A 25,367-nucleotide genomic window follows, 5' to 3' on the forward strand; every position below is an offset into this window, starting at 1 on the left:
CAGACAGCTGCTGGGCTGCTTGCTGCAGCGCTGCCAGCCCGAGCCAAGCGGGGACGCTGAGGCCATCCCTGCTGCTGGAGACGCCGTTCCTTCCTCACAGAGTGCAGTAAGTGGGGAAGCTGTGTGGGGAAGGACGGCTCTGACCCTCCTCCCGCAGGCTGTACGATTTACAGGCCAGACTGGGGAGTTTGGGCTGGCCTCCCGAGATCAGTATTCAGTAATCCTAACTAAAACCCGGTACTGTGGTTCCTAGGAAGGAAGGGGTAAAACGCCTGCATACGTAGCATTTACTCGTTGCAGGTACAAGCTACTCCTCTCGTCCGCACCCGGTCACCTTGAGCTGCTCACCGCAAAGCGCAGGCCCCGGGGTGCGGGAGCGGCGGCGGACGCGTGCTCGCTGCACCGCCAGCCCGTGTCGGCCGCGGCCTCTGCGACAGGCGCCGGCCCCGCAGGCGGCTGCCTGGCGACAGCCCGAGCCCGACGGCTGCCCGAGCCCGACGGCTGCGCCCCCCTGCGGCTTCTCGCGGGTCACCGTCAGCCGAGACGGCGCGACACTGCCGTCCGCGGCAGAGCTGGTAGAAGCCTCACGAAAGTTGGGAGCGTCAGCTGAGGCTCGAGAGGCATCGCTGACCTTTGCTGAAAGGAACGAGTCTCAGGCTCCTTTGGCGCTGTGTGTTTGTAAATCGAAGCCAGCATAACTTCCTCCTTAAAGGGCTTCGTGTTCTAAGGCTGAAAAGTGAAATAGTAAGAATAATCGTTAAGGATTATGAATCCTCGTTCATTTGTGTGACACGGGAGTGCTAGGGATGTGGTAGCATTTCTGGCTGTTTTCTGACATCCTGAAGCTGAGTTCAAACTGCAGTCTGTGACTGCCTGAGCTGAAAAAGCGGTAGGATCCTTTGGCACAAAAAACCATTCAGAGCTGGAGGTGACCCAGTTCAGCTGCAACTGCTGCCTCTCGTCTGACTCAGGGAATTCTCTTCCGCAGCTGATATTTTGTCTTTCTTTCTCTTCTGGCATCCGTGCCTTTCCCACAGACCTACTGTGTGCTGCAGTAGGACATTCAGTTGGATCAAGGCCACTACAACTATGTAGGGAAACAAACAAGAGCAGCCACCCTCACTGCTCTCTCCCCCAGGGATATAAGAGTATCCCTGGGGGATATATACAGGAACAGGATATATACAGGGACATTTAATCTAGTGTTACAGCAATTCCTGTAAGGCCTGTGCACGCTCACAGTGGAAATGAACAGAGGTATCTTTAAGCAGTCTTTAAAAATTGCCTGAAACTGGGTTTGATGTGTGGCTAGGCATTGAGTCCAAAGCAATGATTTTAAAAAGCAGACGCCAGCATTCTGCAGATTCTGTGAGAGGGAGATTTCTGGTAGCAGTGGGTTATTGCAGCTTTTAAATCAAACTTAACTTTATAGAGCCAATAAGTTATATTCTACACTTCCCTTTTTAGGCTGACAGCTACCTGTAGGGGTTGGTTATGGCTGTGATTTATCAAGCAGTGTATAGAAGAGCTTCCTCTCTCATCTCCAGGTTACACTCCACCTATGTTAGAAAAATGAGGTAAGTTCTCATCTGAGTCTCGTTTATACAGAGAAGACCTGGGTTTGGCACTCTTGTGTCCATTGTCACGAGCAGCCCCACATAAATCTGTCCTAGAGGTTAATCTTTTAACAGCTCATCATTAATATAGTGTGAGCTCTGTACATGACAACAGTCAACATCACTCCCTTCAGCCCTGGTAAGAACTCGTTCTCTCTGGCTGAAGTTCTGTTAATGAATGCCTATGCTTGCTGTCCTAGTTAAGATCTCTTAAAACACAAGGCAGACTTGAAGGGACACTGCCCACCTCATTTTAAATACTACTTCAAACAGTCTGAAAGAAGCACATCCTGACACCCTTTTTCCAGTAACTGTTCAGGCCTTAAGACTCCAGCTCGGTCTTTACCCCTCACGTCAGTGTGACAGGTAGAACATACTCTGCAGTCACACACAGAGCCTAATGGGAAGCATGCTCGACATCTGAAGTGCTCAGTAGCATTGCCATATAGGGCTTGGAGCCATCCAGACTGGGAGGCTAAAAGGGAAGATTATCAAGGTTTCCTGCACAACAAACAATCATGTCTATAAAGCAGACCTCTTGGGTTGAGAGACTGGGTTACTGATCTTGGATGTCCAAGACTTGAGGCTACTGGTGTGGTAGTAAGAATTTGCTGCTGAAGGTGCTTCACGAGAGGCTGAAGCTCACCAAAGGGAAGACTCAACTGTCAAAAACTCTACAAGTATGTGGAACACATAAAATCTGTGCTGTCCATTCAGCCCCCCTGCCCTGTGAAAAATAAATGCACCCAAAGAAGTGCTAACACTGGTAATCTCAAGATCATCTTGAATTCTTCTTCCCAATTCTTTTCTTGCTGCAGATACTTAAATGAGCTAAAGGAAGATGATAGCCTTTGTAGACAAGCCCAGGCCTCAGGAGCTTTCTACCTCTTTCACAGTCTCTTCCCCTTCCTGCAGAAAGTTGGGCAGAAATATGTGGTACCACAGCTCAGTGCAGCAGGTAAGCAGGTGTCTGGAAAGAAACACCTCCTGGATCACACAGCTAAAATGATACAGTTATTTGTAATAAGCAATCCCTTACACGGGGCTTGAAAAATCTACCAAGCTGTGCAGGAACATCCTGCTACATGCAGCATGCTAGTTGTTAACAGACGAAGAGTATTTTGAGTTAAAACCCTGGCATGCAGACACAAGTTCATGCTCTTCACACTCATACAGGATGAACATGTACCTGATCTGTTTTGAGGTGATCTGTTTTACACATTTGGGGTTGTGCCTTTTGAAGAGAAAGGGCTGGCAGGAAAAGAAGCCTTTATCTAACTGACAAAGGTTATTTGGCATAACGCAGGAAAAGCTTTCTGTGAGAGAAAGGTACTGGCTGGCACAGGACAGAAACAGAATGGACAGCTGCTCCCCTAGTATTACACATTTGCATCTTTGGCTTGACAAGGTCAAAACTTCCAACAGCTGGGAGCTAAGGCAGACTTTTGGAGTCTGGCTGAGTGAGACGTCTTGTCTGGACCTCTCTCTCATACGAGCACCATGCCTTGAGTCAAGATTGCATGTGTCTTGAATATCCACAGAGAGCATCACAGTTGCATGAATTTGCTTTCATCACAGCCTTTTCTTCCCCTTTCCCCTGCTGTTTAGAGATGAAAAGACTCGTGGAGAAATTGAAAGAGACTGAACAGTGGATAGAGAAGTCGGTGCTGATCGGATGTTCAGACGAGCACGTACCCCACTTTGCCCTGGATTTAGGTTGGGATGGCTCCTCTTCCGTCTGTGTCAGCGTCACATGTGATGCACTGGGATGGAGGTGCTGCCTCAGCAGCATCCCTGCTGCTTGCTGGGTGAACATGTACTGCCAAAGAGGGCTCGGTTGAGTCTCTGTAGGAGCTGTTGCAAGCACGGCGGGTCAAAGCCACAGAACTGCACTGCTCTTCCTCTGTGTGTGTTAGTAAAGGTGGGCTGTTGGCAGGTCACTTCACATTTGGGAATGTCACCACTGATGTGACATCACTTCCATGGGGACTTCCAGAAATTGTATGCCGGAACAATGAAGGGCGTAAAGTTGGGGTAATAACTGCAGTTTATGAGATCAAACATTTGTTGTTGTTGTTTTTAAACAGGAGCCCTGGAGAAATCAGTCATTGAGTCTGAACTCAAGGGATCATTTACTGACTTACAAAAAGCCCTCTTTGTAGTGGACGGGAAGGATTCTTCTTTGCTGGCTTCGGTATTGTACAGGATTTTTACCTTTAAGAAGCTGCCTCTTCTAACAGCAGCTCTTCTCTTCATCTCTTGGTTTATCATTTGATACATATTGTGGAAGCACCTACTGTACACTTTTAGTGATCTAGGTGCAAACACACTAAAAATTACAGCAGTTTTCCCAAATTTGCCATCCCAAAAGCAAGCTGCAATAGAAACAGACAAATAGCTTTAAAAATGAACAGAGAAATGAGCCTTTTAGCATCAACCTGCTGTATGTCCAGTGTGAAATATACTGATCTTACCAGTAGTCACAGCAATCCCAGTTTGTCTTCATCTTAACAACTGTCAGGCACTAGTTTTCTGTAATCTTCCAGGCAAAGTGAATTTCATGAACCAACTTATAGGTCTTTTCTCAGAGCTACTCCTTTATTATCTCCACAGATGCCTTATGTTTGGAAGTCCTAAGAAAAGACCTGTGTGTGAAAATCAACTATCCTGACCCATAAGTAGAAAAGGCTCATGTTTCTCTTCTGCTCTGTAGTTTTTGTGATGCTTGGACTGTTTTCCAAGAAGGCATTCAGGGTTGGAGACTCCTTAGAATAGTTCACTTCCCATTAGTACTCTTATTATATTCCAATAAAGAACAGCTCTTGCCCACCTCTCCCAACTGTGCTTAAATTTAGATGCTTAGGCAAGAAGCATGAAATACTGGTTGCAGAATCTGACATTTTTCAAAGTAGTGCCCATTCTTCATTTACCTTTCTGAGGCTTCCAAACATAGCTTATCCAGATCACTTTGTACTGGGTAGAAGACAGCAAAGTATTGTTCAGGGAAACTGCTCTAAATCATCTCTTTGCCCCAGTTATAGATAAGATTGGTGTTTCTCTCTTGGTGTTTGCAGGCCCATTCCCTTCTCCGCTGGCACGATTCCCACCAGTACTGTAGCAAAACTGGGCAGCCCACTCAGAAAAACACAGCTGGCAGCAAGCGTGTTTGCCCTGTCAGTGGAATAACTTACTATCCACAGGTGAGCACCTGAAGAGCAGAGGTAAGGAACACAGGCTCTGTGTGGTGACAAGCCAGGGCTGCTGTGTCACGTGAAGGGAACCCCGTAAAGGCAGCAGGAGTGCTTGGCATGCAGCTAGGTGCTTTTCCTTCAGCGTTCATGACTCCCATCCAGCTAGGAAAAGCAACAATTTGCACTGACTTGTTTGGTCTGAACTCTCCCTTGCTTTGCTTTTTGATGCATTTGCTAGATGTCTCCAGTGGTGATCACGTTGGTGTCTGATGGGAGCCGGTGCCTCCTGGCACGCCAGCCCTCATTTCCCCAGGGGATGTACACAGCCCTTTCAGGCTTCTGTGACATGGGTAAGGGGGCCTCTGTGCCAGTGCCGTGGCCTCAGACGCCAGGGGGTGGGGGAAGAATGATGTGACATCAAGCAAACACCTGTGCACAGAGGAGATGGAAACATAGGTGGTATCAGGGAGAAATATGCTGGATCTAAATAGATCAGTATTACCACTCAGGCAGAATGCAGAATTGCTGTATGTATCTGAAGAGAATGAGAATAATGGGCATGTATCTGTGGCACTAGTCCCATAATGATAAACAGAAGTGTGGCTACGCAGGCTAGAACCATGGATACCTTTTTCTAGTGCATTTTGTGTCTAGTGCAGTCTGTCTCAGAAGTAAAAACTACTGACCTCTTGTTATACGAGGGCTTAAAGTCATATGATAGAGAGGCAGCATTGTTATCTCTACCAGCTGTATATAGACAAAGCCAAAAATGTCTGTGATGCCTCTGTTTAAGGGAGGTCAGCATTGTTGATAAGTTTGAGTATCCTGCTGACAAGTGTTTCCAGGTCAGCGCAGTCGGAGCTCCTGTGTGTGAGTGAGCAGTCAGGGCTGGAACACCTTGGGAATGACTGTACCCACATTTTCTTTGCAACAGTTTGCTGCCCTGAGGCCAGGCTGTGCTAACCAACTTTGGTTGTTTCTAGGTGAAAATGTGGAGGAGACAGTCCGGCGAGAGGTGGCAGAAGAGGTGGGCTTGGAGGTGGAGTCACTCTGGTACTCATCATCTCAGCATTGGCCCTTTCCCAGCAGCTGCTTAATGATAGCTTGTCACGCCTTGGTGAGAGCACAGAAGGCTGAGGTGAGCAGACTCAGGGTTGTCCTAAGTCATTTCACTGTCCACCCTATGTTTCACAACCTCTTTCAGTCCACAGACTTTAGTTCAGAAAGCATCAGATGCTCTCTACGTTCAGTTTTCCATCAGCCTTCTCTACAAGTGAAGAGCAAACTTCAAAATAACCATACCTTTTGTTGCAACGTGCCAGATTTTGCACAGGACACTGTATAGATACGTGCCCAGAGCACAACACCCCTGTGTATTTTTTCCTCTGAACTTTGCAGAGGAGGTACTCTCTGGTATTTATATAATATTTGCCACAGAATATGCAGGTTCTACCATGTTAAATACTGTGCTTGGCTACTTGTACTTTGCAGGCCTGTGCCATGATGGAATAAGGATTTGTGGCTTCCCTAAGGAAAGCATGACAACAAAGCACTGGTGGATACCTGTATTGGCATCAGCACTTAATTCAGGCACAGATAAAACACTCTGGGTATTCTAGCACAGCATCTTTGTGGGTGCAAGAACAAGCCAGGTACTGCTGCCCGCATTTAAAGCTGATCTAAGGAACTGGTACTCTCTCGCTTCTTTCCAGATCAACATAAACAGACTGGAACTAGAGGAAGCCCATTGGTTTGGCCTGGAGGAAATCATAGAGGGTCTCAAGAGAGGGCCCAGATCTTCAAAGCAAGACGATGGTACTTTTTTACCCTGGTTCCCTCCCAAACAGGCCATTGCTCACCAGCTGATTGATGAGTGGGTTAAGCAGCAGACTTCCCTGACAGCTTAGGCATGACTTCATCAAGTTTGCAATTCTGCCAGAGCTAAGAAAGCTGGATACAAAAGCTTCTGAAGTTACTGAAAGCAAAGTCTGTGTTACAGTGAGGAGAGCACCAGACTGATAGCAGTCCCACACTCAGATACATAGTCCTACAAAGCCATTTCTAAACTGATCACCCTGAGACAATTGCAGGTGCACTGGATCATCTTGAGATCCCATGAGACTTGCAGTAACAGTACAATACAACTCATAGTCCTAAAACATCAAACTGACTGTGACCAGCTGCTATTGTTGCCCAGCAGGCAAAAAACCAGTGAGCCCCTGGCACCTATGTCCCATTTTCCTCCATTTTATCCATCTTGTCTGGATACGAAATGCACAGTTTTCCCAGGAATAAGGGACAGTAGTGCTTTTCAGTGTACCCATTTATACACAGCTGGAAGAACTATCAAAAATTCAGAAAAAAAGAAGTTATTGCCTGTATACTTCCCCCTTCTTTTGTTCTCTTTCCCGTTCAGTCTTCCAGTTTCGTATGAAACATCTTATTTTTATTGCAAATGTTAAGTGGGCTCCTACTTTTTTTTAAGTGTCTGAGCAACTAAAAATATCTCTAGAGGCACTATTTTCCCCACCAGTAGGACGGTGTTACTTCCATCCCAAGGAAGAGAGAACAGAGCTATCTGGTGGTAAAGAGTGGAAGAGCAAAACCTCCATATATTAGAGACTGCAAAGGTGAGGGGAACTGCTGCAAGAAACGACTGCACTTCCCACCAAGAAAAATCCTGAAAGGCACAATGTCTCTTCCCCTGTGCCAAAAGTCTGTGGCTTGCCTGGAGAGCTGCTCTCATTTTACTGATGAACTGCTGTTGCTTCTTTGGAGGGAGAGCACCAAAGAGACAGCTTAGTAAAAGGGACATATGGAAGTATATTTTATCAGCTGCTGATTTACAGCTTGATGGTCAAATACCAAGACTGCAAAGCCATCAGGACAGATCCTTGGAGAGAACAAGAATGTATTGTTGACTGCCACCATTAGGATTCATCGAAAGTGAAAGATGTTTTGAGCAGTGGTAAAAATCTGGAGTCATGCCACATGAGCAGTAAGTAAAAAAAAAAGGGTTTCTCACACTGTTGTCACATGCTTTGTTTCCTTGAAGATAATTTTACTTCAGGAGGTTGTGAGGGGATTAGTCCAGGCCATGGTGTCATGTAGAAATACTCTTCCCACCCTCACTAACTCTCAGTCAATAAAACCCACCCGCCAGAGCCTGTTTCATGTTTATGAACTTGATCTGCTGGACATACTGGTAAGAATGTACTCTGGTAGGGCCAAGGGCATTATTTCCTCCCCTCCAGCCCAGCCAGACACACCACAAGAGCCCACACACCACTATTTTAACTGCAGCACCCTTGCATCCAGTTTCCTTTGAAATACGTCTCGCTGCCTCTCTTCGTAGTAGTTCCTGCTGTTTTCTCTCCTGTTACACTATTTTAGTGCCCCAGCATTTACCTCTTCCTCTCTCTTCTCTGAAGTCTGCTACTTTCATTTTCAGCCTCACCCCTTTTGTCCCCGTCTCTGCAGTAGAAGATACTGAAGATGTTCGCACTTCTCATCCTCTTCCCTGTGTCTCTTTAATGCCTTCCCGACTCACCCTTATGTAGTAACATGCCCTGAGCTTGGTTCTAGTAAGCAACATCCAGCTTGATGTATGTGATACATGTGATATATCTACACATGATCTGCTCTCCCAGTGTCAGAAAAGGGACTAAGAAGTAAAAGCAGAGAAAAGCAGGACAGGCGAGTGAAAGGAGGAATGGCTGTGTGATTTCTGCAGTGACCTGAGCTTTGCATGTTTAAGTTTGTGCTTTTACAGTAGATATTTGCAGTGTAGGTCTTTGTCAAATTTTGTGTGCTCAGATTTAACATCAGAGAAAATTCACCCGTGTTTGGGAAACACGGTGTTACTCTACTTATCAAATTATGGTTTTTAACACCAATATGATCTCTAACTGAAAAGGAGCAAGTACTGACAGACACCAGCTCCTTCTGAACTGTCCCATGCTGCTGACACAGACCTGCATCAGAGGGCTGTTCCTTTGGGGTGCTGAGGGCACCACAGCAGAAGGCAGGCTGGTCAGATGAAGTGTCATCATTACTGCTGCCTCCTCACTCGATACTGGTGTGGAAACACTGCCCAGGCTGAACCCCCTAAATATTCACAAACTTTAGGACAACTCTTTAAGAGTTGCAGTCTTTCTGCTACTGTTACTATAGCAGACTTTTCCAGCTTTCATCACTTATTGCCCATTTTCTGCAAGAAGAAAGTTAGAGGGAAAGCAAAGCTATTTTTTCATTTGCTTGCTTCTGTGACTCACCTTTTAAAACACAGTTTTAAACATCTGCATGTTCCTTTTAATTATCAGTAAGAAAAAAGTATTTTCAATCTACTGAAATACTTTTCTTTGGTACAGCAAGAAAAAGTACAAGGCAACATTCTTATTGCATCTTTTGAAGAGCCTTACATTTTAAACTGCTTCATAACCTCCTTAGTCCATACCCTTTTGACTTAGTTATGAAACAATAATGGTGGCCTCTGTTCCTGATGTTAAGAAAGCAGGAATGATTACAGGCAGTTCCAGGCAATACACAGCTATGAACAGGACAGAGGAAACGAGAGGAACTAAAGGCTGGTCAGCCTGACCTCAATCCTTGAAAAGGTGATAAAACAAGTCATCCCGTATGCCATCTCAATATATATGATGGAAAAGATGGTTATCAGGGGGAGTCAACATGGCTTCACCAAGGGGAAATCCTGTTTAACCAACCTGATATCCTGCTATGAGTGCATAACTGGCTGGCTAGATGAGGGGAGAGCAGTGGATGTCATCTACCTTGGCTTCAGCAAGGCTTTTGACACTGTCTCCCATAACATCCTCATCAGAAAGCTCAGGCAGTGTGGCTTGGATGAGTGGACAGTGAGGTGGATTGAGAGCTGGCTGAATGACAGAGCCCAGAGGGTGGTGATCAATGGCACAGAGTCAAGTTGGAGGCCTGTGGCCAGTGGAGTTCCACAGGGATCGGTTCTGGGGCCAGTCTCGTTCAACATCTTCATAAACAACCTGGATAAGGGGACAGACCTCAGCAAGTTCACTGATGACACCAAACTGGGAGGACTGGCTGATTCCCCAGAGGCTGTGCTGCCATTCAGCGGGATCTCGACCGGCTTGAGAATTGGGCAGAGAGGAACCTCATGAGGTTCAACAAGAACAAGTGCAGAGTCCTGCATCTGGGAAGGAACAACCCCATGCACCAGACAGGCTGGGGGTGACCTGCTGGCCAGCAGCTCTGCAGAGAGATCTGGGAGTGCTGGTTGATAATAAACTGAACACAAGCCAGCAATGTGCCCTCGTGGCCAAGAAGGCCAATGGCATCCTGGGATGCATCAAGAAGAGTGTGGCCAGCAGGTTGAAGGAGGTTCTTCTCCCCCTCTACTCTGCCCTGGTGAGGCCTCATCTGGAGTCCTGTGTCCAGTTCTGGGCTCCTCAGCTCAAGAGGGACAGAGAACTGCTGGAGAGAGTCCAGCACAGGGCCACCCAAGATGATCAGGGGACTGGAACATCTGTCATACAAGGAAAGGCTGCAGGAACTGGGGCTGTTTAGTCTGGAGGAGACTGAGGGAGGATCTCATTAATATTTACAAATCTCTGAATGGTGAGTGTCAGGAGGCTGGGGCATCCTTTTTTTCTACTGTATCTAGTAACAGGACAAGGGGTAATGGGGTGAAGCTGGAACACAAAAAGTTCCATAAGAAAAAGCTCTTTCACTGTTCAGGTGAGGGAGCCCTGGCACAGGCTGCCCGGAGGGGTTGTGGAGTCTCCTTCCTTGGAGGTCTTCAAGATCAGCCTGGACATGTTCCTATGTGACCTGATCTAGGTGGACTTGCTTTGGCATGGGGGTTGGACTAGATGATCTCTAAAGGTCCTTTCCAAACCCTACCTGTCTATGATTGTTCTCATTTGCATTTGCCTCACAAATCTGGCTGAAGCCTGACTCACTGCAGTCAAGACAGAACATGCTGCATAAAGGCAGGTGACCTGGAAAAAGAAACAGGCAATTCCCAATAAAAAATACAACAAAACACAGAAGGGCTTTTGCATGTAAAAGACTGAAGGCAGGCTAAAGAGATGTAGCAATGTATTTCTCTCCAAACCTCATCCGTTAAATGAATCCTCTTTGGGGACCTGTACAAATCACTGAGACTCCACAGCTTTCAGAGGCTGCAAGGGCTTGGGACTTACACTGATAGCAGTCAGCCTGTGTGGCATTACAACCCTGCTGTTTACAAGTATGACCATTCAGATGGACACATGGGCAGCCACAAAATATTGCATATTCATCTGATTAATTTGAAATAGCCTTTTTTTGGAGAGCAACACAGGCAGGTTCAGACCAGCATTACACCTACCTACCAAAAGCAGCAGGGCATAAAAGATATCTTTGTCTACAGTGGATGCAGGCAGAGGATTATAGTAACCAAACCACATGACACAATTTGTCTATCTCTGACTGAGGGAGCTCAGAAAAATCTCACCTGGAAATGGTGAGGATTGAGAATTCACTGACCACATGCTCTCCCATCACACCTTGGACTGCTCTGCTGCTGCAAGGAAAGGTCACATTTTCCTACGCAGAGAGGTGCTCATCCATTGTGAAGGGCAGAAAGTCTGGTTCCAACATTACAAGTCAAGGAGGAAGCTCTTAGACCAAGAAATTACTTCACCTTACAACATGCTCTAAGACATGGTGGGCACATGCTGAACCTGGTGTTTAATCTGAGAGGGCATGAGCACTCGGTGGAATGCCCTGACAAAGTGACCGTGTTGAAGTCATTTGTCAGGTAATCATTTTTCAAGTAACCATGCTCAGCATGTTACCATGATGAACCATGTTCAGCTCTGGCAGCTGCAAGGGACAGGTTGTCAGAACAACTTTAATTACAAAACTACAATTCCTGTGCTTCAGTCCAAAACATCGCTGAAATGAATTCAGCAGCCCCAGCCTTCAGCTCCCTTTGAAACCTTGTTCACTTTTCAACCTAGTGAGAAATGTCAACCAGCTGAGGAAGGGAAAAAAAATATTGCCATAGTCATTCATACAGCAATGCACACATCTGGGAATACCTGAGCACCACAACCACTGCTGCCAAGAAAAAGGAGGCCAGGTTCTGATCTGGAAATGGTGTGACTTGGATTTTCTTTAGGACCTATCAGTGGGATTTTGTAGATAATCAGGTGCACTCACTCAGTGATATCCAGAATCATCATTATATGGAGAAACCAAAGTTGGCATCAGCTGTCACAACCATGAGAAAGATCACAGGAGCAACAACACAATGGCTCCCCAGCTTCCTCACTGAGAGAAGAGCACTGGCACAAAGAACAAAATGCTGACACAGCATCCTTCTCCACTGGTCTTGGTGCTCAACTGTATGCAGCATCTTTTTATATAGTGTTTTACACAAAGCTTCACATCTAAAGGAAATACAGCTACAGAGAGAAACATTAGAAGTTAGAAGATGAGGCAGGATGAGATTTTTCAGTAAGATTCAAAGTGATTGAAGAAGAAGAGTGATACACAGTAAGGTCATTATAATAGCAGGGAATGCAAAAGGAGGCCCTGTTTCTATCAGTGGAAATACAGCAAGGGGACTCAGAGATTTACTAGTATGGTAATGGAAGCAGAAAAAGAAGAAAGATGAGGTTTGGGATAGGGACAGAAGCAGATTTACATATCACTTTGATTAATGACTCTGGGAATCTCAAGAAGATCTTTCAAGGAATGGGAAGTTGAAAATGGATAAATGGTAGGGTGAACATTGCAGTCAGTGTGCCACATAAATATGCGTTGGACCAGGACAAGAGCAGCTACACAGCTTTACCTATGAAACACTGTTGATTAATGTAACAGGAACAGAGCAAAAGTAAATAGATTCAGCACAAAATTCAGTAACCATCATCTGTCTGAATGACAAAAACCCAGGAGCTTTTATTAGTAAAACCCCCCATGTCTCCCGTTACAGCGTATGCAGTAATGATCTGAGGAAAGGTGGTAGCTAAAGGTAGCTGCTCTTAGTGTACACTATGAAGAATGCCTAAACTAGATTATATCCCAACACCGTAAGTGTATGGCTTTATAACAGCAGGCAAGGTTAGTAACCCTCACCACTTTAAAAAACCCCAGCTCTGGTCTGAACCAATTTAGATTCACATCACTGCAGACCTTGGGTATCATTACTCCTTTTTCCCATTACATTATAAAATCTTTACTTGTAGTATCTAGTTTCCTGCCTCCCACCTACAACAGTGATCATTTTGTTTTTTTAATAAACTGAGCTTTACCTTCTCATTAGCTTTGCTCTTCACTTCCCATCCTTGTATGATTGCAAAATTGTGAATACCCATCTGGGAGCATTGACCCACCTCAGTATAGGCTCTATTCCAAAAAGCAATTCACACTTCACAGTGGAATAACATACAGGGTGATATTCCTCTGTCTCCGTTAATTACTTGTCTTAGCTACAGTTTTATACCAGAAACCCCTGAGTTGTTCATGACACCCTTGTCCATGACACTGCACCCCACAAGCTCATTTCCTCGCCTGGAAGCACAGCTTGCATGTATTCCTACATCTGCCTCTTGTTTCTATCCTGTTCCAAAAGGACAGGTTGTTACTGTCTGTTACTCTAAGAATTCAAACACAAGATAAACCAAATCATGACCACAACTGCAATCTCAGTTATTTGCCCTGAAAGCACAGTTTTGCTGTTGAACTAATAATCCATGATTGGCACCTGGAATTTCTAAGAGAATCCCTTCTCTGTCCTTGGGAGATGGTAATCAAATCCTTCTGCTGGTGTCTGAGAAACATACTTGATGCACATTGACTAAGGGCTTTGCATCCCTGACCTGGTATTCTTGAGCAATTCACTTTTCAATAGCTCTGCATTCTGCTATTTAAGCCCAACTACACTCCATGGTAATATTTTCTTAGGGGAATAAATGAAGTTGGAAAAAGAAATAAATTTTCATCCTAGACCTGCCAGAACAGATGCTCTTGTGTTTCATTCCAAAGACGTAAATGGCAAGAGAGAGGGCAGCTGTTGCTGCAGCTTTTACGGCATCCCAAGGGATCCTGAAGTGGTACCAAGGGCCTGCCCTGACTCCCACTGCCATTAAAAACAAAATCCAGCTTCTCATATGAGTTAGATAAGTACCTACAGCAGCAGCTATGGAAACATTCTTAAAAAAAATGCTTTTCCACCACTGCAACTAACACTTGCTCTGGAGAAAACTGTTACTTCTGTAACTGCACTGTTGAAAAGGCAGGAGGCACGTGATGTGCAAAGAGGTGATCTTTCACGGCTACAGGGTACAGTGACATTCAATATGGGGCAAGCATGCTGAAACCAGTTTATTTGCAGGAGATCAACATAAGCACAGGACTTCAAATAGCAGGTAGTATCACTGACATCAAACTGCACTTCAACATATCTAGCTGTAGTTAAATACCACTCCTCCTAAGCAATACCTCCTCCCCACTGACCAGAAAGGAGTTGGACTCACGCTGGAAACATTGCTAGCCTGCAGCCTGCTAACTTCCCAGTTGATTTGCACACCCTCCATGAACACAGAGAAAACAGACACCCTTTCTTAGGCTCCTCACTGCTCCATACAGCTAGTAAGCATAGAGTAGCAACAGCCAAGCTGCCCAGCTGTTCAGAAGAGTTTTAAAAAGTTAAAGGTCTCTGCTGTCCCCTGGGATTAGTTTTGATCTTGTATATGGAAGATGAAAGATTCATTATTTGCCTTCATGCTTGAAACACAGCAGTCAACAATTACGCCATTCTGACCTTGGTCTTCAGGGGTCAAGCCACAAACAAGAAAACTCCTCTTTTAGGAAGGGTCAGAATTTCTAGGTTGAACAAGGTTGTGCAAAAGGCAGATGCTTGAGTGAGCAAAGCGAATAAATTGTGCTGTGATGCAGTTCTAGTTAATTTAGAATATACTGGAAACTTTGATAGCAGTCCATTGAAAGGGAATTGCACTGCACTTGTCTTCCCTAATTAATTCCATCAGGCTTCCTAACTAAAATACAGTCTCTTTCAAAATTAAAAGCAGAAACGCCTCGTATTACTTCAAGGCAGTGGAAGAGGCAGCATGGAAATGCTTATTTTTCAATGGCAAATTCTCTTGTGAGCAATTCTAGACTCTTGAAGGTCTCCAATGTGAAGCTGCTGAACAGACGTAAATAGTTGGAATAAGTACAGTCCCACAGAAATAACAATCCAACTCACGGAAAAATGAGTTTATCCAAGAAGCAAGATCAGTTGAACTCTCAAAAGAGCAGCTTTGTTCTGAACATTAGCTTAAAAGTCTTCTTCACATGTTACATTAGAAGAGTCCTTTGATCTGTTTTGAACTTTCGTACAGTACAGGCCACGAGAGAGTTTAAATGTTATCATGTTCTTAAAAACAAATTATTTTTAAAGCATCTAAACTTGATCTAATTCATCAGTGGAGAATTGTATGTAGCTTCATTGTTATTTATCTCTCCTGTTAAAACACAAACCCTTTCTAAGGTTCAAGTACACCTATTTTTCTACCACTAACTGTGCCTGCTAGATTCAAGAACTCCAATCTCTCCAGCATAGATTCATCTAACTCAACCCCATTCCACCTCACCTCTCTGCAGTCCAAACTCGTCCAACTTTAGCAGCACCTTTTTACTTCCTAATTTTCCTTGTCCATCTCTAATCCCTGTCCAACTTGCCAGTGCTGTCCCAAAACTGTTGACAAAGTAACTTAGACAATATCAATGGAGGACCAACGTGGAGGTAGCATAGCTGTCATACCCTTCACCCACATTTGTTCCATGCATTCACATACAGAAACTCCAATATTTCTGATATTGTACTGGAGCATTTAATAAGATGTTTGTCATTTGCAAAAAACCAAAAATTCAGAACAAAAAAAAAAAATCAACTGAGCATAGATGAGAAGGGAACTCAGCAAACAAACATTCACTGTGTATTGCTAAAGTCTCATGACCATCAATGAAATATGCCAATTAGGCATAGAAGGAATTTTCTGTGCCTTGGTCAAACTCAGTTGGCATGGCAGCCAGATAGTGAAACATCATCCAATAAGTGCCCAAGTCCTTCAAGGAAACGACATCTGATGGCACTGAGTTGGTCAATTGGCCACCATGGTTGAACCTCACTGGCTGCTCACCCTGGGGTAGCAACCGGCCATTGCCCCAGGGTGATGGCATGGCCACGCCAGCTGACCCGAGCTGGCCGTTTACCCCAGGGGGTCACCTGGCCACCTTGGTTGAGCGTCACACACCAACAACAGAGGTGATCAGTTGGCCACCGTGGCCACACCTGCCAAACCCTGCACACTGACTACTCCAGGGTTGTCGCCCAGCTACCACCATGGGGTGGCCGCTGGGCATCTGTGGCCAAACCTTGCTCCCAAGCACCCCAGGCTGTCACCAACCCTGTGGTGGTTGCCAACCACCCCCCCACCAAATCTTACTGGGTGCTCAACAAGAGGTGGCCACCTGTCTACCCCAGCAGAAACTCACTGGGGGTCCCCCGCTCACCCTGGCAGAACCTCTCCTGCTGACCATGCCAGGACTGTCACCTGGCCAACCTGCTGAACCTCACTGTCCAGCCACCCCAGGATGGTCACTCAGCTGTCTTGTCTAAGCTTCGCCAGCCAACCAACCACCTTTGGATGGCCAACACCTAACATCCAAAAAACTAAACCAAAAAGACTTAAACTAAATAGACTCCAAACCTTAAGGCTAATAGTAACAACATTGACAATAGCAATGATTCTTCAGTCCTTTAAAAGCTGTTAGATATACCTTCAGTGTCCATCTGGCTTTTATATCATTTAATACTATTTATCTGAGTTTTAAAAAAAAGACCCAAATCCAAACTAAACCAAGAACCCAACCAATGAGATACTCTTCTGTGAGTTATGACACTTGATAAATGATGGTGTGGAAGTAAAAATGAAGAAAAAGTTCCAATTCAGATTCGGCAGAACTGCATGCTTGAAGCAAATCTTAAAATATGGAGAAATTCTCAATTTACATTTCAAATCTATCTTGAGTCTTTGTACCCAGAATAGATTTATCCCCATGTGAAAGAAACTTGCAGAACACCTTCTAACTACATTTTCACTGAGAAAGAAAACTAAACTGTTCAGTCTGGGCTCATACACAGCTACTGCTGGCACAATGCCAACAGACAGCAATAATGGAGTCCAAACAGTGACCAATTATGAACATACTTCCAAGAACTTCTGACACTGCCCTCAGGAAGTTCTGCACCCCTTCAAAGACCAAAACACATTTACAGTTGTACATAATAGTATTTCTGCTTTTATTTAAATAAATTCAAAAAGTACTTCTAGCCAATATTTACAATCTAATTACTCTTCCAATCCTCCTGGTTAATAAGGAACAGATTCCTGTAGTAATTCTCCGAAGTTCCTACAATGAAACACTGTACTTTTGGAAAAGTGATTAAATGCCTGCTGAAGATTTAACCAGCATTCCCAAATCCACCAGGGGACACTGTGCCTATGAGATGATATTCCTTCATCTACCCCTGAAGGCAGCAACGTTTTCAAAACATAAACTGCTTTCCAGATATTGAAACCCCCTAGTAATAGGTAAAAGGATGTTTTAGAAATGTAGCAAATTGGATCATTGATTTGAAAAACTGAAGGCAGCTTTTATAATAAAAGGATCCTTCAAGTCATGATATCACTGTTCAGTGTTCTGAAAACAAGTTAGCACTGGAGAAATCCAATTTCTCTCCAAGATAGTATCCCAATAGATGGCTTTTGCAGGTACATTCACTTTGCATCTTTGAAGTCACAGATAACTCATGCATAAAATGCTTTAAATTCCAACCTTTTGTCTCTTCTTCCAAATACCGCTAGTCTTCCTGTGCTTCATTTCTCAGTCAGCCATGTCTTCTGAATTAAGACAGTCTTCTATTCTGTTGGTCCCTTACTGGAGACAGCATGATCTGCATTATCAGGTAAATACACTCCCATGCTCTGTAAAATGTTAGAGGTGGGTCCCGGCAGTCCAGACTGAGCGACATAGGAATCCAGCATGTTAGCTACCAGGTTCATATCCACATCAACTGGTATCAACTTGGCATCTTCAGCTTCAGAATCAGGGCCAGCATTTTGAGATGTAGTTGCATTAACAGAACTTGCCTATAGTACAAGATAAAGCTTTATCAAATTGCATAAACAAGTATATATATAAAAATACAAACCACAAGAAAAAAGAAACAGGGAAACACTTTTGCAGCCAATAAAGTTAACTATGTTCCACACTGTCTATTCAGACAGGAATTCAGTCACCAAATTCTCATGCCAGTTAAAAATCCATGATTTTCCATCATAAAGATTAAGCTTCAAGAGAAAGACAGGTCTACTATAGGATCTCAAGAAGTCAAGCTGTAGCTGTTTGTCTTAATACTAGAACAGGATAAAGCAGGAAAATGCAACAAAATCTTGGAAAAGATCTGCAAGTTAAAGCTTACCTAAGCGTCTTCTGAATATTTTTTTTTCCAAAAAAACCTCCCTAACCCAACCATGGTGCAACTTCAGCACATTTTCCTTGCACGTGGGACTAGCACACCATCAGAAGAAAAAAGTTTTTGATCACATCACTCAGAATGAACACTTCCAGCGTATTTCCTCTTTACTACTAAAATACTCAAAACTCTTATGCTATGAACTAAAACCCAAGGCAAACTTACCCCTTGCTTTTGGGTGGTGAAACTTTTACCAACGTTGGTCTGTGCCAGTTCACGGTCCATCTCATTCATGTATGATTTGAGACTGCCTATAAGCTCATTAGGTGATACCTTCTCATCTTGCCTTTGATTTTCAGCATCTAAGTCTCCATCATCCTCATCTGAAAAATCAAACTCTTGTTCTTCATCCAGATCATCAGAATCCAGCTCTTCTGAGTCTGCCCCTATATATTATTTTGTGACAGTACAGATAGGTGACAAATTAGTGCAGTGGCCACAGGATGACCAGACAACCCAAAGAAGCGAAACAAACATGAGGTATTCTGATAGAAGAAACAAAGAAGCAATCTCACCTAAAATTCTGTCTAAGGCTTTTGTAAAAGAATCTACATCAAAGGTAACATTGGATTGATCAGATGACCTGAAATACACAAATATTTTAAAATTAATAAAGCCTTTATGCTTACATAAGCCTCACACAGGCATAAGCCACATGGCATAATAATTTGTCTCAAGCCTAGATTAAAGCTGGGACATTTGAACTAACGTCTAATTTAACATTAGAAGTGCTTAGAGGTCTGAGGCCTGTATGAATCAGATATGAAACAGCAAGTGGAACAATTCCTGGCATGAAAGAGAATATAAACTGAATAACTGTATTTTTTTTTTTTTGCTGGGGTCAAACAGAAACTGTACTGAAGAAAACTCAAATAAGCATGCCCGAATCCTTCTGGAACAAAGTAGTAGTGTTATACCTTAGACAAAGACTTGAAAAGCTGAGGGTCTCTGAGGTCTCCTGCCTAGATGGAACATTAAAGGCTTCATTCTGGTCTCACTTAAGGCTCAGTGCTTTGCCTTTCTTATGTTTGTTAAAGAACTGAAGAAACCCTACATTACAACTGTAACTGTAACACTAATGAAAAAGGATCGAACAGTTAGGAGCATGAATTAAGGACACCTTTATACACTTGACACAGCTTATATTGCACTATTTTCTCATTATTTAAGCTACTAAAAAGAATCCAGACAACATGCTACTACCAAGCTCTTCAGCTTTTAAAATTAAAGGCCTGTCCACACAACGTCCACATACTCTTTTTTTAACTCCAACAATTAATCTAGTGGCATTACACTGTTGTCTAAATAGTTAAAGTTAGCATTTTTCTTCTAGTGTTGGGAACCATGAGTGGGATTCACAATAATTCTTTTCTCCTGCTTCTAGGTGTACAGTATGTGCTTTGGTAGTGCAAAAACAGGCCTAGAACATTCAAAATACACATCTACAGGAAATCTAAATACAGCTGTACCACAAAAATCAGCAGTCTTAATTCACAGAGACAGATTCACTCATCTTAAATTTCCTTTTTCTTTCTGCACAGCCTCATCAGAAGCATCACAGCAGTCAAGTTAGTTCTTGATGACAGAAACATATTAGCATGAATGAACTTGAGATGCACATTTTAATAACAGTGCTAAGAACTATGGTAATGAACGAAAGGAAACCTGCAACTTCAAAAGGTTAAAAAAGAAGTTTAAAACCCACAAAACCAAACTAGTAAGAGTACTGGAAAACAGCACTATTCACTAACATGGGTTTGTTTCAGGCCTCTGCTATTTAGAATGCTTTCAAACTTTGATTCTCTGCATTACAGAATCAACCAAATGGCTGCAGCAGAATGAAAACAACAGACGTGGAACTTAAAAATGCTACTACCATGGCATTTCTGCTCCTTCGTATGTTGAGACTTTGGCTACAAAAGCCTTCATGCTTTCAGCAACTGTTTCCAAGTCATATTTCTGTTCTTCCTCATTTGAGAAAGGAAGGGACTCATTTCTTGCATCCTTCAGCATTTGCTCTAGATGATCTGGTGTAATCTCCAGCCAACTGTCATCTGAAAGAACATAGGACATACTGTTATTCCACATAAAAGTCTGTAAGCACACAAGGCCCAATCCAGACAATTGAGAGCACTGCCAGCATTTTGTACCTTAGTTTTGTACTATAATGTTTTCATGGTCATACTGGATACTAGGAGGAATTTCTTTACTGAAAGGGTTGTCAGGCATTGGAATGGGCTGCCCAGGGAGGTAGTGGAGTCACCGTCCCTGGAGGTGTTTAAGAGATGGTTGGATGTTGCACTTAGGGAAATGGTCTAGTGGTTGATAGGGCTGGGACAAAGGCTGGACTCGATCTTAAAAGTTCTCTTCCAGCTGAAATGATTCTATGATTTTATGGATAACAGAGGGCGTATGGCAGTGGGAGGCTGAGAATTCAGATTTCACTTTACTCCTTTAAAACTCTGCTTTATATGCAGCTTCAAACTAGCAGATGTTGTTCTCGTCACAGATAATCCTTCTGCCACCAAATGAAGAAACAAGAGGCTTACACTACAAAGGGAGAGACAACTCAACCTTAAATTACAATCATTAACACAATGTTGGATTTACCTACTACTGCATCATTCAGAAATACAGATGTGGCCTGTACTGCACCCTGGCAACAACTACATGTCTGACAAATGAGTGAAAAACGCTATTATATAAAAGCTTATGCTAGTCTTATATTGGCCATCAGAGCAGTCTGAATAGTAACTAACTTTGTATTGTCAGTACTGGATTGGTTTATTATTCTAAAATGTCTACATGCTTTCTGTCTGGCAGATAGCTGTCACTCGTACTTAGACTTGGTCTAAGTGTGCATGGTGTTACTGATCTAGTGATCTCAAACCAGAAACTGGACTGGACTACCTTGCCAATTTGCAGCCTCAAGCTTTGTGGCATATACAAATGAACTAGTTGCCTCAATCTTAAATGACCACACACGAATAACACCTCTAGCTGTCACAGGATAGGAGACAAACTAAATAGATATAGAAAATGGGACAGTGCTGTGAATATTGACCCTGTCCCCCACAAACAATCATATGTGAGAGGAATAGTCCACCTTCCCCCCATCCTGCTCACCATCCTCTGGAGGAAGGCAAGCTGCTTCTCTCTCAAATTCCTTCAAATCAATGGTTGTTGTCTGTAGTAATGTCAAGATTTCATCACCTGGGCTCATTTCAACAGAGCTAGAAAAAAAATCAATTTAATGGCAATGGCATCACAGGCACTACAGGCAGGTTTGCAGTCCAATTTCTTCTGTGAAAATGCATCAAACAGGTAAGAGAGTTTAGGGGAAGTACCAGAATACTACATAAGACAATTTTAGCCAAGACAAGACAAAGTCAATTACTGTAATTCTTTACTGATGGCTTCAAAGACCATTTCTCAAGTTTCCTTTGTTCTTCACATTTATTTTGTCTTGGTAAACATCAGGATTACCAGATCCCAAACAGCACAAACTGGAAATTCAAGCAACTAACAGTCAAGATATTACCAACTGGCAAATCCTCAGCTATTTTTGTAATGATGTATTTTTTAAATTTCATCTTTTGGAGAGACCTACAGCCAGCTGCCTACCCTGTGTAAAGGAGACACATTACTTCATGTTTATTATTCACTGAGATTGCTTCTCAGTGAAACATTTGAACACTTTCTATAGCCAAGCAACCAAAACAATGCTCATCACTCACTTCTTAAGCTACTTGAAATAGCTTAGCATTTTACAAAACCAAGATAAGTAATTAGTGAGTAACTTCTACTAGCAGTGAGCATTCTACAGGAATTAACAACCACATTTTCTAGCCACCTATGTTAAGAGTACAATGGAGAAAAATATTTAGGTTTTTCATAACAAGTACAAAAAAAAGGTAAGTTACAAGTACCTGTAGGTATTTGTGTATGATCTGTCATGAATTTCTAGCAGCTCTTACCTTTCTGATTTGGTAACAGATTGCTGGAAGTAATCTTCTGCCATATGCAACAGTTCCAAGTACTTAGTAGATCCTTCTATTTCTCCCTGTTTAAAGTAAGTCACAAGTATGAATCTAAACAATTCTCCCTCTCCTTCCTTTTCACAGTCAGGCTTCATAACAATGACTATTTGTCACACAGAAATTTAGTGTTGAGAAAATCAAAGCAATAATACTGCTTTGCCATGTATAGTTGGAACATAATATAGGAAATGGGCGTAAGGTGTTTTCACAGTTAAATGTGAAGCCCTGTGCTGCAATCTCATATGGTGTACATTAAAAACAATCAAAGACAATACTATGATTCCCACAATAGGGTGGATTTACCATGCAGGTTACAATTGTACAGGAATTGTGAATGAAGCTCTTGGTGTTTGGGAATTATCTACAGAAGTGGCACTGCACTACTGTAAGAGTATTCTCCTTTTCCTGTATTTACAAGATATTACAAAACATTCCAATAGTGCTGCCCAATTTTATAACCTTGAAAGAAATAGTCAATTTACATCCAATTTATAAACTGCACATAAGTAGTCAAAGGCATCTTAAAAAAAAGAAACAAAATCAAAACCCACACAAACAAAACATACACTTACACAGGCCCAAATGGGTCTGTGGCTGTAAAGCATAGGTCTTTAAGAATACTTCATTCTAGAGGCATACAAATTGAATCTCAAAGTGAATATTGTTATCCTGACACACAATCACATTGTGGTTTTCTTGACTTAATTGTATTTCCCCTTTCTTTAGATGAATTAATTCATCCACAAATCCTGCTTTTTCCTTTTTAACTTCCAAAAGAAATTCATTAGTTTCAAAGGGGAAGAAACTGTACCTACTTCTTTTAAAGACATCCATTCATTTCCCACGGACAGAAACATTACACTTCTTGCCCTAACTCCTTACACACGCACACACTGAGACACACACACACACACACAGACACACACACGCACACAGACACACACACGCACAACTTCACCTTGAAATAATTTTTTTGCTTCAGGCTGCTGAGGAATCTCTCCCACAGAGGACCACTTAACACCTTTCTCTTGGAATCAGGAGATACTTTACTGCACTTGGAGCACAAAATTTCAAAGCCATGAGCCTGTTTAAGAGATGCAACAAGAAGGGGTTCTCAAGAGATAACAAGTTTAAGTGCACCTGTAAATGCCCACATAAAGAACTATCATCAACGATAGCACACTTCCAGAAAAATGGCAACTGCAAATTTGCTCAGATTTTTCTGTACAAGCAGGCAACCTACAAGCAAAGTAATTTCTCAGACATACATTTAAACAAGCAAATCAAAGAACAAGTACAAAACATGTAAAAACAGTTACCAGTTTCATGCCCAGTTCGTAGGCTCTGTACTGAGGGTGAGATGGCAGGGGCAGCGTGTATCCACTGCGTCTGTCTGCTACAAACTTCTGCTGCACTAGTTGTGCATATAAACACTTTGTGAAAGTCACCTGAAGAAGCGAGAGCAATAGCAAAATACTCACTGTAGTGTGACTGTGTTGCCTACGGGCATCAACTTCCCACCAATCTCCTCTAAATTTTGTTTTAAAGCACTCGCATTACAGACAATACCTCAGATCATACTCAAAATACATTCTTGACACATTTGCCTAAGATATGGTGCATTTCAGATCTGACAAAGTATATTCCAAATTGACATCTCTAAATAAACGTGAACTTCATTTGGTCTAAATACATTAGAGAGAATCCTCACTATTCATGTCAACAAAATATATTTTGAAGAATACAATGGCTTTTTTTCTCAATTAATGAAATCAAAGCTGGGATTTCAAAAACAGCCTAGAAATCTAAAACTTTACCCTGAAGCTTATTTTGAGGAGTCTAGGGGTATAACTCTGTAATGCAAACATATCAGATATAACACTGCTTGGACAATGCTCACAAACCCCTTCATAAAATATCTTCCACAGAGCTGTGTAACCACAGCTGAGAAAGTGAAAAGCCTTGAAATGAACAGCTAGAGGTAGTTGGGAGCAACTCCTTATGTTGGTTGGCAGCACTATCAAAACTGCTCTTATCAGGGAGCAAGATCAAATTACTTAGCACTTCAGCAGAGGAACCATTAGCAGTAACCTGTTTCTGATTTCAGAAACACTTTTAATAAGCCAACTGAAAGGCTAGCCATGTCAATGTGGAGCAAAGCTATTAAGATAATGAACTGGAAATTCATATCTAGCATCAGAGGAAGAAAAAATAATCAGAAGACATGTTATTTTAAAAATAATACTTGTATCACTTGATCAAAGAACCTCCATCAGTTACAAAATCTAATTAAGTGACAAGCTGCATTAGAAAGATCACTTACCACAGCCATCACTCGTTGGTCTGGAGGGAAGGTCTGAAATGAGCGACATGCTCGTAAATCTACAGGATCTCGCAGGTAGAAGGCCTGGACTGCTGCAGCCACCAATGAAGGGCGCTGCCTCAGCACTGCCACGATGCCTGCTGGAACGTAGCAGTGGGCTCGGTGAAATGAGGCCTGAATTTTCTCAGGATACCTGTATGATACAATAGCAACGTAGCATATTAAATGCATTGCAAGCCCAAAACACTCCTTTAATTATTATTCCCATCTTTACTTTAATCTTAAACTATATAATGGGCCAAGTGCCAGAATTTTATTCTAAACTAAAAACTCAGCTAATCCAACATCTGGAATGTCTGTTTATATGTACATATCTATATAAAAAAATATATACAGCTATGGACCTGGGAGTTCTGGTGGATAGCAAAGTAAACATGAGCCAGTCATGTGCCCTCATGGCCAAGGCGGCCAGTGACATCCTGGGATGCATCAAGGAGAGCGTGGCCAGCAGGTTGAAGGAGGTTCTGCTTACTCTCTACTCTGCCCTGGTGAGGCCTCATCTAGAGTCCTGTGTCCAGTTCTGGGCTATCCAACTCAAGAGGGACTTAG

The 25,367-nt window shown here is 42.9% G+C and overlaps 2 protein-coding genes across 3 annotated transcripts in view; one reads left to right on the forward strand and one right to left on the reverse strand.

Moving 5' to 3' along the window:
• NUDT13 (nudix hydrolase 13) lies at positions 1 to 20,938 on the forward strand. Of its 2 annotated transcripts, XM_062001442.1 has the most exons (10): positions 1 to 106; positions 1,468 to 1,577; positions 2,435 to 2,574; positions 3,225 to 3,332; positions 3,704 to 3,810; positions 4,691 to 4,816; positions 5,046 to 5,157; positions 5,791 to 5,945; positions 6,520 to 6,622; positions 20,905 to 20,938. In XM_062001442.1, exons 2-10 carry the CDS (start codon positions 1,495 to 1,497, stop codon positions 20,925 to 20,927), a joined length of 957 nt encoding a protein of 318 aa, XP_061857426.1. In that variant the 5' UTR covers positions 1 to 106; positions 1,468 to 1,494; the 3' UTR covers positions 20,928 to 20,938. The 2 variants fall into 2 exon arrangements, with proteins under 2 accessions (XP_061857426.1, XP_061857425.1); XM_062001441.1 differs by lacking the exon at positions 20,905 to 20,938 and having other exon boundaries at positions 6,520 to 7,160.
• Positions 17,136 to 25,367, reverse strand: part of ECD (ecdysoneless cell cycle regulator) — an 11,421-nt gene continuing 3,189 nt past the window's right edge. The window contains exons 5-13 of the mRNA XM_062001434.1: positions 24,759 to 24,951; positions 23,755 to 23,883; positions 23,394 to 23,519; positions 22,373 to 22,458; positions 21,522 to 21,628; positions 20,272 to 20,449; positions 18,911 to 18,978; positions 18,561 to 18,781; positions 17,136 to 18,009 (exon numbers count right to left, since the gene is read on the reverse strand). Of these exons, the coding sequence (XP_061857418.1) occupies positions 17,779 to 18,009; positions 18,561 to 18,781; positions 18,911 to 18,978; positions 20,272 to 20,449; positions 21,522 to 21,628; positions 22,373 to 22,458; positions 23,394 to 23,519; positions 23,755 to 23,883; positions 24,759 to 24,951 (1,339 nt within the window). The 3' untranslated portion in view covers positions 17,136 to 17,778. The remainder of the gene's footprint in view (positions 18,010 to 18,560; positions 18,782 to 18,910; positions 18,979 to 20,271; positions 20,450 to 21,521; positions 21,629 to 22,372; positions 22,459 to 23,393; positions 23,520 to 23,754; positions 23,884 to 24,758; positions 24,952 to 25,367) is intronic.

This window comes from Colius striatus, chromosome 8, assembly GCF_028858725.1.
Source record: "Colius striatus isolate bColStr4 chromosome 8, bColStr4.1.hap1, whole genome shotgun sequence".
Lineage (NCBI taxonomy): Eukaryota > Metazoa > Chordata > Aves > Coliiformes > Coliidae > Colius > Colius striatus.

What these genes read in the sequence shown, in the direction of transcription:
- NUDT13 (XM_062001441.1), top strand. Translation starts at nt 1,495, where the DNA reads ATGGCTGTGATTTATCAAGCAGTGTATAGAAGAGCTTCCTCTCTCATC. An exon ending in ACCTATGTTAGAAAAATGAG is followed by an intron (nt 1,578 to 2,434) that starts GTAAGTTCTCAT and finishes TTCTTGCTGCAG; the next exon opens with ATACTTAAATGAGCTAAAGG. An exon ending in ACCACAGCTCAGTGCAGCAG is followed by an intron (nt 2,575 to 3,224) that starts GTAAGCAGGTGT and finishes CCTGCTGTTTAG; the next exon opens with AGATGAAAAGACTCGTGGAG.